The sequence below is a fragment of the Tupaia chinensis genome, unplaced genomic scaffold, assembly GCF_000334495.1.
Source record: "Tupaia chinensis unplaced genomic scaffold, TupChi_1.0 Scaffold000469_1, whole genome shotgun sequence".
NCBI classification, from domain to species: Eukaryota; Metazoa; Chordata; class Mammalia; order Scandentia; family Tupaiidae; genus Tupaia; species Tupaia belangeri.
The window spans coordinates 1,426,478-1,440,451 of NW_006159978.1; the positions used below are offsets into that span (position 1 = coordinate 1,426,478).

Sequence of the window (13,974 nt, forward strand, 5' to 3'; positions counted from 1 at the left end):
CTCTCCTATTCTGGGCTCGGGTCCTCGGCTGCATCAGGGCAGCGCCTGCTCGGGCCGCTGTGGCCGGCCAAGGTCATTGGGAAGAGATGGGAGGACCGCCGCTCGCTCCCTCCCGCCTCCCTTCCTTTTCCGTCTGTAGTCGTCTCTGCCCTGACTTCTGTCCCCACATATCGCCTCACAACCCCTCTTCCCCCACTCAGGGGTCCCTCCCTCTGCGCCTGCCCCCACCCCAATGCCACTGCAGCCTGGCCTTGTTTTCATAGCACTTGCCATCAGCTTGCACACCCCTCCAGAGCAGGAGCTTCCCCAAAGGGAAGGGTAAAGCTTCCCAGCACAGCCTCTGGGGGCCACCCCCTGGGGGCAGCAGCCAGGAAGGGAAATAGAACCAGCCACAGCTCTCATCTGGGGACACTGATGAGGGGGAGCATTGGGTGGATGGGCCCCCACCGAACTCAGTCAGGAGGCCTGGGCTCCCCTCAGAGCAGAGAAGTAACCCTGTGCTCTTGTTTTCTTCCAGTCACTGCCCTCCCTGTGAACAGCCCATTGAATAAAGGGGACACTGAGGTAAGAAGGGGTTCTGGGATGCCCCATATAGGGGGTAGGAGACCCTCACAGCCGGTTCTTGGGCAGCTGCAGGAGTGACTTTGGCATAAAGCCAAGAGCCAGCACTGCGGCTGCTGAGCCTGGGGACAGCTTGCAAGAGAACACATCAAAGATGGCTTGCTTTCCCCACTATCCCGCTGTGGGGCTTCCCCAGCTTCCTTCAAGCTCCCTGAGCAGCCCTAAAGGACCCGTGTCTCACCAGCCAGGCCGAGGTGCAGGTCAATGTCTGAACACTCTGAATCCAGTAGGCCCACTGTGGGCTGGTAGGGCAGCTCTTGGGGCTGTGGCTGTCCATAGACCTGGGACAGGGACTCTGGTCTCCACCTCTACTCCTCCCTCCCAGGCTCTCCCAGCAGCAACCGCCACCCCACAAGTACGAAAGCCCTAGTTCCCCCCGAAGAGCCTCGGTGAGAACATCCTTGCCCATGGTCCTGAACTCAGGGGTCCAGCCAACCGGGGCTGAAGGTGCAGGTCACCCAGGAAGGTCTTAGAGACCCTGGCAGCAAGAGACGCTCCCCATTGGGCATGTGCTTGGAGCGCACTGATGGTGTACACATGTGCCTCCACTTCAGGGCCAGGGGCGTTTCTACTCCCCTCCCCCCTTTCCCATGGCTTAAAACCCAGGCCCAGTATCCATCCTGGCGATTTGAGCCTCAGTTTGCTTGATTGATTATGGGATCTTTCCTGCATCGTAGTTGCAGCTGGGCCATATTTTAAAGCACTGACACTCATCTTACTTACTTTTAAAATGATTTATTTATTACTACTATTATTATTTAAAGTTTTGCTACAGGGTACATGTACTCACCACAGAGAGAGAGAGAGAGAGAGAGGGAGAGATAAAGAGAGGGAAGGTGAAAAAGCAAGCCACCAGGTCCAGGACTTGAACTGTGGTTGGCCATGTGAGAGTCCAGCGCCTTAACCACCACACCACCTGCTGGCCCCTCTACCACTCAATCAAGCTGTGCGAACTTTAGCTTCACTGAGCTTCCTAGTCTTTCCCTTCCATGGTAGGAATCATGAATGTGAAGTGATTGGCACAGAGTGGGCCCTCACGTTATTCCTGGAGCTCCTTCCTTTCTTGGTCTGCTCTTCTTTTTTGGGACCTCTCCCCTATCTCTGTCTCCCAGAATCTGCAGACAGACTGGCGGTGATCTGATATTTCTAGCGCAAAGTCTCGGATTGCAGGGCGAGACCGGGCACAGGTTGCTGGGCCTTCTTGCCAGGTCCCATATGGGAGACACTCAGGTCACCATATTGTGCCCAGCAGTCTGGGGCCAGGACGCCAGTTAAGACCTGAATGTTCCATCTGAGGCGGTTGTGACTACACACACACCGAAGAGGGTTTGCCAGTTTGCTGTCCCAGATCCTTGAACCAGCTGCCTTGGCATCCACAGATAGAGCCTTCCACCCCCTCACTCCTGCCAGAGTTGCCTGACGCGTGTCTGACACCTCCTGCTCCTTCGCTCGGCTCCAGGCGTTGGAGCAGGTCTGGAGTTGTGATCCATCCCTGGGTGTGTGTGACATTTCAGGTTTATAGAGTGTCTTTCTACACGTGCCTCATTACCCTGGGAGGGCAATTAGGGAGGTAGTTCACTCCATCTTACAAATGAGGAAATGGAGGCTTGGGGGTTAAGTTGCTCACCCAAGGTTACACACCCAGGTACCATGTTACAGTTAGCACCCAGCAAAGGTCAGCCATTGGCTGGGGGCTGAGGTACCACCAAGGCCTTGCTGGGCACTGGGGAGGTCTGGGCCGGGCACCAGATGTGGGTGATCTGCACCCACACCCAGCCAAGGGATTCATCCCGTGGGTCAGTATGGAGCCAGGCTGAGAGGCCGCCACTCCCTGAATGTGACAGCACCATGGAGATTGGGGGACAGTGATCCGGCCCTGCTTCTAGATAGGATAGATTCAGGGAGAGTCTTGTTCTCCTTTTGGGCATCTTCGATACAAAGCACTTCTGCAGGACCTTCTTCTAATGCCCAGAAGCAGCATCTTCATCTTTAGAGAAACCCTTGGGGTGAGAAGACGGCAAGTGCTCCCCCTGCCCCCAGCCGGACCTCATGCTCACCATGATCTACCTCAGACAGGCACCGGCTGGTCTTGTGAATGGAGCGCCAAACCCACGTAAGGGTTTTGACATTCGCTGCTGCTGTGTCTGGCTAAGAAAGCAGAGCTTGCCCCTGACCAGCCAGCCACAGACTCCTAAAGACAAACGCGAATGCCCTTGTGTCCTCATTAGGAATTTTCCCTAGAAATTCCCCTTCTGGGGGCTAAGCCTGCTGCCCAAACCAGCGCCAACCTTCCCCACACTCTCTTCCCAGGTGATGAAGTGCATCGTCGAGGTCATCTCGGACACGCTTTCCAAGCCCAGCCCCATGCCCGTCAGCCAGGAGTGTTTCGAGACACTCCGAGGAGGTATGGGCCAGAGACGTGGGTGTGGGCGGCCGCCTGCTGGGCTGGGAGGCTAGGGAATGGGGGTGTGGCTTCTGACGGAATGAACGATTTCATCCATTCATTCATTCACTGACCAAGTGTCCACCTTGGCCAGGTGCTAGCTGAGGCTGAGGAAGGAGAGGAACAGGCCACAGCCCCTGGGCTCCTGGAGTTTATAGACTAGTGGAGGGGAAGTCTGTGAATGCAGTGAACGAGGATCCCAGGTGAACGACGGTAGGGTGGGGGCAGCAAGCGACCAGGCCGCGAGCTCCCTCTGGACAAAGATTTTGTGTCCCCGTGCCTAGGACAGCCCCAGGCACCTGGTATATACCCTATCGATAGGAGATGAACAAAAAGGAGGGCAGTGAGTGGATGGAAGGAGGCCCATGCAGTCAAGGTTGGGTGGCTCCAGTAGCATTTTCCCCCCATAGGGTGTGTACGCTCAACAGAGAGGCAAAAAGACAGTAAGAGGAAAAGTGAGAAATCACCCCCAGGGAGGGGCGATGGCCAGGCTACCATTCCTTCTCTTCCATTCCCCATCCCTTTTGGGAATGCGTACCTACCCAATGTGATTTTCAAGCCGCCATGTCCAGGACTCAAACCGCAGCCAGCCATTTGGGAATCCAGCACCTTAACCACCACACTACCTGCTGGCCCAGGGGTCAGGCTTTAATAGACACTTCAGAAACTGTTAGGTAGAGAGTGAAGAAAGGGCACTCCAGGTGGAGTGGCCAGCAGGAGCAAAGGCATGAAGAGGGGACAGTGTGTTGCGTATAGAGACCCCCACTCATCCTCAGGACCCCTTGGCTGAGGGCTGGCCTTGGAGCAGTGGCTGGCCTTTCCCATGTCACAGAGAACCTACTGACACATTGGAAAGGAGTCACTCCAGATGTCATCTCCAGAGCCAGTCTCACAGCTGCCACCCTGGTTTGGAGTTTGCAAGAAAATACCTTATGTTCAGTTGGAGTATTGGTGGGACCTTCCTCCACCGCTCTCTAGAAACCACCCGTAACGGCTCTCCTTCATTGCAGATGAGAGGATCCTTTCCATCCTGCGGCATCAGAATTTACTGAAGGAGCTTCAGGACCTTGCTCTCCAAGGTATTTTCTAGGCAGCGCCAATGGCGCTGGGTGCACGCCAATAACCGAGATGGAAAATCAGGGTAGAAGGTGCAAGGAGGTTCTCTCCGGTACTCGGCGGTTTCTTTCCAATTATGGAGCAGAAAGTCGAGGTTCTCCGGGCTACCTGGCTCGATCTGCTAGGGCTGTTGGTAAAGAGATCAAGAAATGTTGAGTGACTCAGTTCAAGGCCAAGACCAGACCCCGCTTTCCTAATACCCCACAGTCTCTGGGGTTCAGCCATTCCAGGGAGGGCACTTTTAAGACTAGAATGTGGAGAAGATCCCTTTCCTTTGTACATTGAAAAGGAAGTTGATCACAGCTCTGAGAGGAGGGGGCCTTTCCCCGCAGGTTCTGCATGTCCCAGACACATCCCAGACTTCCAGTGGGCTTCAGTGAGGTGGGTCTCTCTACGAGATTAGGGAAATCCACCAATGCTCTTGAGAATGCAGTGACTTTGTAAGGTGGTGAGCTCCTCATCACTGAGGGTATTAAAGTAGAACCTGGACAAGATGCTGGGACACAGGGTTAGGCTGCTGTCACCCCGCAGTTACACCTCTGCCCAGCCCTGGAAAGTCAGAAAGTGTAGAGTTCTGGCCCCGCACCTGCCATAGCTGACTCTCTGCCGGAAGTGGCCATTTACAGGAGCCGGACCGTTCCCTGGGGCCTGTGCCTCTCCCTGAGGAGAGGGAATGGCCTTCGAAGCATGAATCTCAGACCTGCTTCCAAATGAAGTTTGGGCCCATCTTCAGGGCTGGGCTTGTGCTTGGGGTGGGGTGGGGCATGAAAGCTGCTCTGGCTCCCAGAAGGCCCCCACTCGAGGCTCTGGGGCAGACCAGGCCATGTGTGAGAATGGGGGGAGATTTGAGGAGGTGGCGAGTGGAAACCACCATAGCAGTAGGAGCCCCACGGCCCTTTGCAAGGTGTCACTTTTCCTCACTCACTGGGCAGCCTGTGCAGCAAAGTCCCCTCACGACAAGGAGGGAATAAGTACCTGGCACGGAGGAGGTGCTGTGTGGCTGAGACTCTTCTCATCCTTCTCAGTAACTCTGTCATCACTGACCCTGGGTTTGTGGGTTTTTTTAACTAAGCATTAAGTGCTTTATTATCATTTTAAAATGAAATATTAAATAACACATCAATTGCTTTTAAATAATTAAACATAATGTCAACAGAAACTATTGTAGAGAAATAAGTCCTGAAGCATCTTAGACACACATGCATGTAAATATTAACAGTATCCAGGGCCAGTGGGTAGTGTGGAGGTTAAGGTGCAAGATCCCACATGGGTTGCGGTTTGAGGGCCAGACCCGGCAGCTTGAAAATCTTACTGCGCATGCATGTATGTGTCTGCAAACCCAAGATCCTGAAAGGAGAAGGGACTGTGGGGTGGCCATTGCTCTGGGCAGGGAGGTTGATTTCTCACTTTCCCTCTGTCTCTCTCTGGAGAGCACACATGCCCTATAGCAAAATAATAATAATAAAGTTAAATGAAATAATTTAAAAAAGATAAACTGTTTCCTTGGGGCCGGCAGGTGGTGTGGTGGTTAAAAGGGCTGGCCTTCCACATGGTTACTGCGGTTCAAGTCCCAGACCTGGTGGCTTACTTTCTCACTTTCCTCCTCTCTCTTTCTCTGTCTCTCTCTGATCAAACTGGAAAATAATAATAATAAAGTTAAATGAAATAATTTAAAAAAGATAAACTGTTTCCAATATGCACACGTATGATGGTTTCTAACGGAGTACTAGGCGTCCCATCTACTCCCGCGTGGACGAATGTGTTGTCCTCTGTCTACCTCTGTCTCAGCGTCCACCTTGCAGGACCCAGTTTTATAGAGAGCAGCCAGATCTTGGAGAGTCAAATTTCCCACGGTCACAGAGTAAGCAATAACCTGGGGAGGATTGGAACCTACATCTGAGGCCAGAGTTGCCCCACAGCCACTCCAGAAATTTCCATCTTGGGGAAAACATCATCTCCAGCTGCAGGGTTAGCTTGGCTGGGAGTTGGCATCAGGACCCAGGTGCAGGCATGAGGACCATCAGAGAGGGTGGCAGCTGTGGGGGTGGAGGGCCATGCAGGGAGAAGAGGCCAAATGGGACTGTTTCCTTCTTCCTTCTTCTTCTCCTCATTCTTCTTTTTTGGAGGGTGGGATGGGGTGGGGTTTGCCGCAGGGCACGTACACTTGCCAGAGAAAGTGAGAGAGACTGAGAGAGGGAAAGTGAGAAATCATCCCCTGAGGGGATGGCCTTCTTTATTCTCCTCCTGGGATTTGAACATGCATGTACACGCGCCCAGCATAACTTTCAAGTCCTCAGGTCCAGGCATGAACTGTGGTTGGCCATGTGGGTATCCAGCACCTTAATCTCCATGCCACCTGCCGGCCCCGACGATTTCCTCCTCTGCTCATTCCAGGTGCCAAGGAGAGGGCCCAGCAGAAGAAACACAGCAGCTTTGAGGAAGAACTCTCAGAGGTTCTGGAGAACCAGAGCAGCCCAGCCAAGCAGAAAGGTCCGTGCCAGCTGGTTTGGACAGTGGAGGGAGGGTGGGTGACCACGAGGACAGTGTCAGGAGCCCCTCCTTTAAATCTTTGAACATATTGCTAGCTCTTCTTTCAAAGGGGGAAACTGAGGCCCAGAGAGATTAAGCTCCTGCTTAATCTTAAGTGAGCAGCATGACCTGGCATCTGAGCCTTTGATCAGCCCCACCTGCCCACCACAGGGGCTGGGCCTGGAGGCTGAAGCCTGGCTGGCGAGTGGGCAGCTCTGACCCTAGGTCCACCCAGAGGCCACTGTAGCAGAGGCCCACCCTGGGGCCTGCCCTCCTGCGACTTGGTAGTGCCTTAGAATAGCCAAGTTGTGGGAGAATTCCCAAGGAGTAGGTTTGAGATGCCAAATGAACCTGGATCATCTTTCTTGAAACCAAAGCGCTTTTAGGGGTCAAAGAGATCAGGGCTTAGGTAGGTCTCAGCGGGGTGTGGTGCCATCATCTACCCTCCTGCCCAGGAAGAGCCGCACGGCCTCCACGGTGCCTGCTCTTTCTTGTCACGTGGGAGGTTGGTGGTGAAGCCAGGTTCCAGGAGCCGGGGTCTCAGCAGTCTTCCATCTGGGGCTGTAGGTGCAGCTAGGGTGGGAAGGCGGCACCCTCACATTGGCCAAGGCTCTCACTAGTGGTGCTTGTGGCTCCATGGAACCAGCCTGAATTGATTATGGATGCCTGCCACGGGCCACAGAGAGGGGTAGCGTGGCCTGTGTGAGAGCATCCATGTCTGCCTGCAAGTTTTAATGGGAGGCCAACCATATGTCAGTGCAAAGACGCCCTGACCCTGGCTTGGGTTCGAGGTTGAGCTCTGCCGCATTCAGACTCCAGGAGCAAAGTCAGGTCCCCTTTGAGTTTCTGCAAAATGGGCATGGAGCCCTTTCACCCGGAGTGAGTCCTGGTGAAGCTCAGCTGGTAGGCGGTATTTGGTAGTGCTTTGTTCAAATGGTAGCCGTTCTAGTGATGGGGGGCATTTTACTACTTAAAAGGCTGTCTTTAAGGCGGCCACAGGTAATACTTTTAACACCCTACAAATACTGAGTAACTGAGCTCTTCCACGGGATGCTGAAGACAGAGAAAGCTCTCGTGGAGGGGAGAATGAAGCTGTAGCAATGGTGCTCCTGACACAGAGAGATTAAGTGACTTGCCCAAGATCACACGGCAATTCAGCGGATGTCCTAATTTTCTGTTCAGGTCTCTATCTTCTGAGGTCACTTTCAAGGTCTGCTGGGTTTTGCTGGTTTGTCGGTTTGTCGGTTTATCACAGTCTGTTCTTAGAGGCAGAGTCGGAAAGAATGAGGCACAGCCCTGTTGCACCCCCCTCCAGCCTGACCCGATCGTTGTCTCGGCTGGGCGTGCTGGAAGCCAAGAGCCACACTGACTGAGCTCTGCACTGGTCTCCGGGGAGGCCCCCTGCAGCCCGGTCCTGGGCCTGACTCCGCTCTGTTTTGCAGAGATGATGGAAGAGGCACCCTCCGCGGAGACCACAGAGAAGAGAGCAGATTCGAATGAGGCGGAGGAGAGTGCTGAGGTCACAGAAGCCCGACCCCACTCCCTGGAGCTCGGGCAGGAGTCCACGACCGAGGCTTACCCCCAAGGCCTCCCGGAGGCGGACACCCACCCCCACATCCCAGCCCACTTCTCCAGCCAGAGACCCACCGGCACACAGGCCGAGGAAGACAGCGAGGGACTCTCTCAGGTTCTGGTGGACAGCGAGAAGGGCCTGAGTGCCGGGCAGGAGCAGCAGGAGAAGAGACAAGAGGAGGAGGAGGAAACGGAGGCGGAGGCTAGGGAGAAGGTTGTCCCCGAGGACGAAGGCCCCACCACAACATCCCAGCCCCACCCGAGCCTCAGTTACAAGGAGAGCCAGAAAGACGAGGGTATGTATGACAGAGACCTCAGCGAACGTGTCAGAGGGGGACGGAGGGAGGGGAACCTCATCCAGAATCTCATTTCCCCCTCAGGACAACCTGCAAAGGTAGGTGGGTGTCTCCATTTTCCAGACGGGCAATGGAAGCTCAGAGAGGTTAAATAATTCGCCCAAGGTAACACAGCTGATTAGTATTAAAAGCTGAAGTTCCGAGACCAGGAGGGGGCATGGTGGATTCCAATATGGCCAATTGAGGTTCGAGTCCTGGACCTGGTAGCTTGAAAATCATGCTGGGCACATGTGTGTGTGTGTGTGTGTGTGTGTGTGTGTGTGTGCCCAAAATCCCAGGAGGGGAATGGAGGAAGAGGGATTGTGGCTTGGCCATTGCCCTTTGGGGGTATTTTCTCACTCATTGTCTCTGTCTTTCACCCTATGGCAAAAACCTTGAAACAAAAAACAAAACCCAAGGCAGGTAACCCACTTAGGTCAGGGGCTTCTGGGGTAAAAGGACTGGAGGGAGGGGTGGGTTTTGGCCAACCCGTCCCTCCGAGCGCTGAGCGGGTCTTGCAAAGCATCAAGAGGGCCTTACCCTTGCAGTAGAGAGGCAAATTGGGCTTGAGAGGAGGGGCTGCAGCCCCAAGGAGGGCCACAGTTGTGGCCCCGGGGCATGGCAGAGACCAGGGAAACAGCAGTCCCTCCTCACTGTCCTACTCTTGTCCACCTGCTCCAGGTCCATCTGAGGTCCTGGCCGTGGACAGCGTGGTGAAGATAGGGGCCGAGGAGGCTCAGTCCCCTGAGGGGAAGAGGGAGAGGGAGCACGCCCTGCAGCAGGAGGTCGCGGGGAGGCCGCGAGCAGAGCTGAAGCGGCAGGAGGGAGAGGAGGAGGAGCAGCTCTCCAAGGAGTGGGAAGATGCCAAGCGATGGAGCAAGATGGACCAGCTGGCCAAGGAGCTGGCAGCCGAGAAGAGGCTAGAAGGGGAGGAGGACGATGACCCTGACCGCTCCATGAAGCTCTCCTTCCAGAGCCGCGCCTATGGCTTCCGTGGCCCCAGGCATCAGCTGCGACGAGGCTGGAGGCCGTCCTCCCAGGAGGACAGCATAGAGGCAGGCCTGCCCCTCCAGGTCCGCAGCTACCCCGAGGAGAAGAAGGAGGAGGAGGGCAGCGCCAACCGCAGACCAGAGGTTGGTACTGGCAGGAGCCAGCCCTGGGCCAGGCCCTGGGGGTGCAACCCAGCTGAGAGGCAGCTGCACCCAGACATGCAGCCCGTGCTCCCCTGAGGGATGCAGTTGCCCTGGAGTCTGGGACTGACTGGAGAGGTGCTGAGATGCGCTCTCAGGGCTGGGAAGAGCACCTGCTCACAGCAGGCATCAGTGCGGCCGGTCAGGCAGGCAGGGGTGAGTGGCTGTGGCCAGGAGGTGTTCGGATGAACCTGTGCAGCCAGAGAGGTGTGAGCAGATGTACGAGTGAAGGGTGCTAGGTCTGGAGGGGAGAGCTTGGAGCCGAAAGAACCTGGCAAGGTGTCAGAGGACCTGGGCTGCCTGGAGGATCCAGGCCCAGACACTAGGGCCCTGAGCGCTGGGAGGGCCTGGAAGGCGGGGACACCAGAAGACAAGCTGTGCCCTGGGAAGACCCTGTGGTTGCTCTGGCCATGCCCTCTCCCAGCCCGCAGGCAGGTCAGGACACCTGCCCGTGAGATCAGGCCCTGCGTCCAGCTCACCACAGCCGAGGGATGGACAGGGCCAACTGGACCTGGGAGCTGGTGGAAGAGGCCTGGGGGTGCCAGAAAAGCTGGGCACTGCCTCTTCCCAGCTGTGTGACCTTGGGTTGGTCACTCCCCTTCTGTGAGCATCCTCAGGGCTCCCCATTTGTGAAATGTGGCTAAGGGGTCCTTTCTGCTCACCACATCATCGAAGTTAGAACACATGTGAGCTTCGACAACTCAGCCATGCCAGGGCCACCTCAGAAGCTGAAGGGGGTGCAGAGATGCTGCCCCACAGGACGGAGAAGGCTTCCCTGGAAGTAGGCGGCACTGCCTTAGAGCTGCAGGGGGTCCTGGGGGCACCTGGTCCCAGCCTCAGGGCTCAGGTGGAAATGGGGTTCCACAGGGGCACTGACCTAGGCTCTCCTGCCACCTTTCAGAAGAGATGAGGCCCTTCTTCGGGCCCCTATTCGGGTCTGGGATCAGCCTTGTTGGCAGCTGGAGTTGGGAGGGGCATCTGCCATGTCGCCAGGAGACTGAGGGGAATGGGCTACAGGGAGCAGCAGCTTTTGCACCCAGAACAAGGCCGGCACCTGAAGCCCCCCTTCCCCTCCCACAGAGGCTGGAGAGTGAGGTACTCAGCAGCTCCTGCCAGCTTCCATAGTCAGATGGAGAAGTGGGGACCCCAGGTCCTGTGGCCAGGGAGGGGCCCAGGTTCTTCTGAGAAACCCCAGTGTCAGAACTTGTGCCCCAGGGGTGATACCAGCAAGGAGACTGTGGGGCCCTTACTTCCATGGCAGCCACTGTGGGCCTCTGTGAGCACCGGGGCCAGGTGCGGCTGTATGTGTGGCCCTTGGGCTGCAGGTGCCTTCAGTAGCCTCGAATTCGGCAGGGACTCCAGGACAAAACCTGACCCAGGTCAAGCCAGGAAAGTGGCCTTTCCCAGCTCCTGCCCTGGGATGCTACTGTGAGTGTCCCACAACCCGAGGCCTGGAACATTTTGGAGACTGGGCACAGAATCAGGCTTGGGGCCTCTGCTCCCTTGCTCCAGCCTGGCAGCAGGAGCTCGGGGTCACCCCATGATCAGGACCGAAACAAGTGGAAGTGGGGTGGCTCTCACAGCACTGAGCCTGTGCCACAGTCCCTATGGTCCCCTCACTGCAGAAGACAGATCTGGAAACTCAGGCCCGGCCTCACCCCAGGGGCCCTCACCTACAGGCACCAGAAGCTTCCCCATGTCCTGAGAGCAGAGTCCTGCCTGCCTAGAACCATTGAGAAGTGGGGTCTGAATAAGGGGCCACCAGGGACACTGGGGCAGGTCCCCTGCTTCATGCACCATAATCCTTAGAGCAGCCCAGCAGGGCACTGGCATTGTCCCTGAGGCTCAGAGAGGCAAAGCCACCTATGCAGGGACACACAGCTAGCCTAGCCAGCCTAGCTGACCCTACATTCCTGCACAGCACAGGCCGTGTCTCTGGGCTCCCGGGGCCAGCCCCAAGTGACCCTCGACGTTCTCTCCTAGGACCAGGAGCTGGAGAGCCTGTCGGCCATCGAGGCAGAGCTGGAGAAGGTGGCCCAGCAGCTGCAGGCCCTGCGGCGGGGCTGAGGTGCTGCGGGAGGGGCCGCCGGGCCCTCAGGCATGCTGTGGTCTGGGCTCTGCTGCCCCCTTGCAGGTCCTGGCCAGATGGTCCAGATGCTGCTTCCGGTAGGGAGATGGCCTCCAGCCGCCCCAGTCCAGGCCACCCTGTCACCACCCCCATGCTCCTTTCCTTTTGCTCTCATCCCCGCCCTGGAACGCCTCTGCCGGGTGGGCCCCCATGACTTTCAACATCAATGAGCCCTTCTCTGAACACAGGCAGCTTTCTAGAAGTTTCCTATCCACCATCACATCCTCTGGGCACAACTGCAATAACTTCCGACTTTTTGGTGAAAGCTGAGAACTCTTGACTGTAATGTAGTCTATAAAAAGTTTTACCTAAAGAAAAATAAATCCGTTCTGGGCTCTTTGCTCTCTGGACATTTTTTCCCCTCTGAACTCAGAGTTCGGGGGGCTGCATTGTATTTGGGCAAAGGGATAAAAGGAGGTTCAGTCTTCCGGGGTGACTTTGCACCTCGGAGTCTCAGTTTCCTCATCTGTAAAATGGGGATGCTGACCTGCCTCCAAGGGTGATCACGGGATAAACGGCACGTGCACGGGGCCCGACTGTCTCTTCCTCTGCAGCCTCCCAGCCACACCTGAGCTGGGTCACGCAGCAGCGGGGCCAGGCTGGGACGCAGCCTCTGCACTCAGAGCCCAGGTTGCCCGTGGCCCCTAATCTCACGGTCCTGGACAGGGGCCGTGACAGCCCAGCACAGTCTTACCACAGACACCAAACCAGCTTCAGGCATCCTCATTTGGGCCCTCGAGCTGCAGGCCTTGGGCATAGCCCTGATTAGCCCTGCTGTGACCTCTGGCCTGTGTCATGCACAGCCCCACGGACATCTGAAGTTCTTGCACATTTAGTGGCTCCATGGAGCACGGCAGATCTCAGTCTCAATTTGGGGAATGAGGAAACTGAGGTAGGGAAGGTGAAATAGCTCATCAAAGTCACAGGTGGGGCGACACTCAACGTGGGTCCACAAGGGGGTTGTACCGGATCGCACAATCAGGACCGGCCGCTGTGCCATCGGTGTGCACCGGCTGAGTGCCAGACCCACCATGCAGTCACTCAGCAAATGACTGGGTAGGCCTGGGCTTGTAGAGATAACTGGGCCGAGCCCTGGCTCGAACAAGTCTGCTGGGCAGAGACCCTGACCCTTCAGAGTCAAGGCAATTGGAGACAAATGCATGCTCAGCAAAGGGAGGCCACGCCCCCTCAGGGCCACTTCCTGCACTCCTGCACCAGGAGGAGGAGGCCGAATGGAGCTGGGCTCTCCAGGTGGCAGCGCTGGGCTAACATGGCTATGCAGCCAGAGCTGAGGGGAGAGGAGTACGGGGCGGGGCCTTGGCTTGGCGGTGCTTGTGCGGTACCTCCCCACTCGGAACAGAAAGGTGTGGGCATGAAGGCGAGGCTGCCACTTCCCAGAGACCCAGGCAGAGCCCAAGAACCAGGTGAGGTTTGGAACCAAGTTCCCCTGGGCCTGGGTGCTGCAGTGGCAACACAGGTTCTGACCTCAGGGTGGAGCTGGAAGCCCCAACCTGGACACTGACTAGCTGGAGAGCTTGGCCGGTATTCCTGGCCCTCTTAGGGCCTCAATTTTCTCATCTATAAAACGGGGATAAGAATTACGGCTGGGACCAGCAGTTGGCGTAATGGCTGTGTCGCTGGACTCCCAGGTAGTCGATTGCGATTCGAGTCCCAGATCCCGTGGCTTAAACTCACACCGGGCACGTGTGCGTGTGTGCCCAAGATCCCAAGAGAAGAATAGGGGAGAAGGGATTGCGGCGTGGCCATCCCCTCTGGGGTGTGATTTCTCGCTTTCTGTCTCTCTGTTTCTTTCTGGCGAGTACATGTGCCCTATAGCATAAAAACAAAAACAGAAAAACTCTAAAAAAAAAAGAATTAGGGCCTTTCCAGATTGTAGGAAGGACGAGAGGACCCAGACGGCACAGACCAGAAGCAGACCGTGACTACGGTGCTGTAAGTGGCCTGCGGCTGCGACTTGGCAAGTCTAGGCCAAGCTGATGAGACAGGGCTGTCCTAGCCTGACCCCCAGCCCTAACCCTA

The 13,974-nt window shown here is 56.4% G+C and overlaps 1 protein-coding gene across 1 annotated transcript in view; it reads left to right on the forward strand.

Annotated features, from left to right (window-relative positions):
* CHGA (chromogranin A) overlaps positions 1-12,274 on the forward strand; it is a 15,402-nt gene extending 3,128 nt beyond the window's left edge. The window contains exons 2-8 of the mRNA XM_006155814.3: positions 518-564; positions 2,932-3,025; positions 4,075-4,143; positions 6,575-6,670; positions 8,152-8,577; positions 9,298-9,749; positions 11,790-12,274. Coding sequence (XP_006155876.1) covers positions 518-564; positions 2,932-3,025; positions 4,075-4,143; positions 6,575-6,670; positions 8,152-8,577; positions 9,298-9,749; positions 11,790-11,873 — 1,268 coding nt within the window. The 3' untranslated portion in view covers positions 11,874-12,274. The remainder of the gene's footprint in view (positions 1-517; positions 565-2,931; positions 3,026-4,074; positions 4,144-6,574; positions 6,671-8,151; positions 8,578-9,297; positions 9,750-11,789) is intronic.
* The last annotated feature ends 1,700 nt before the right edge of the window (positions 12,275-13,974 follow it).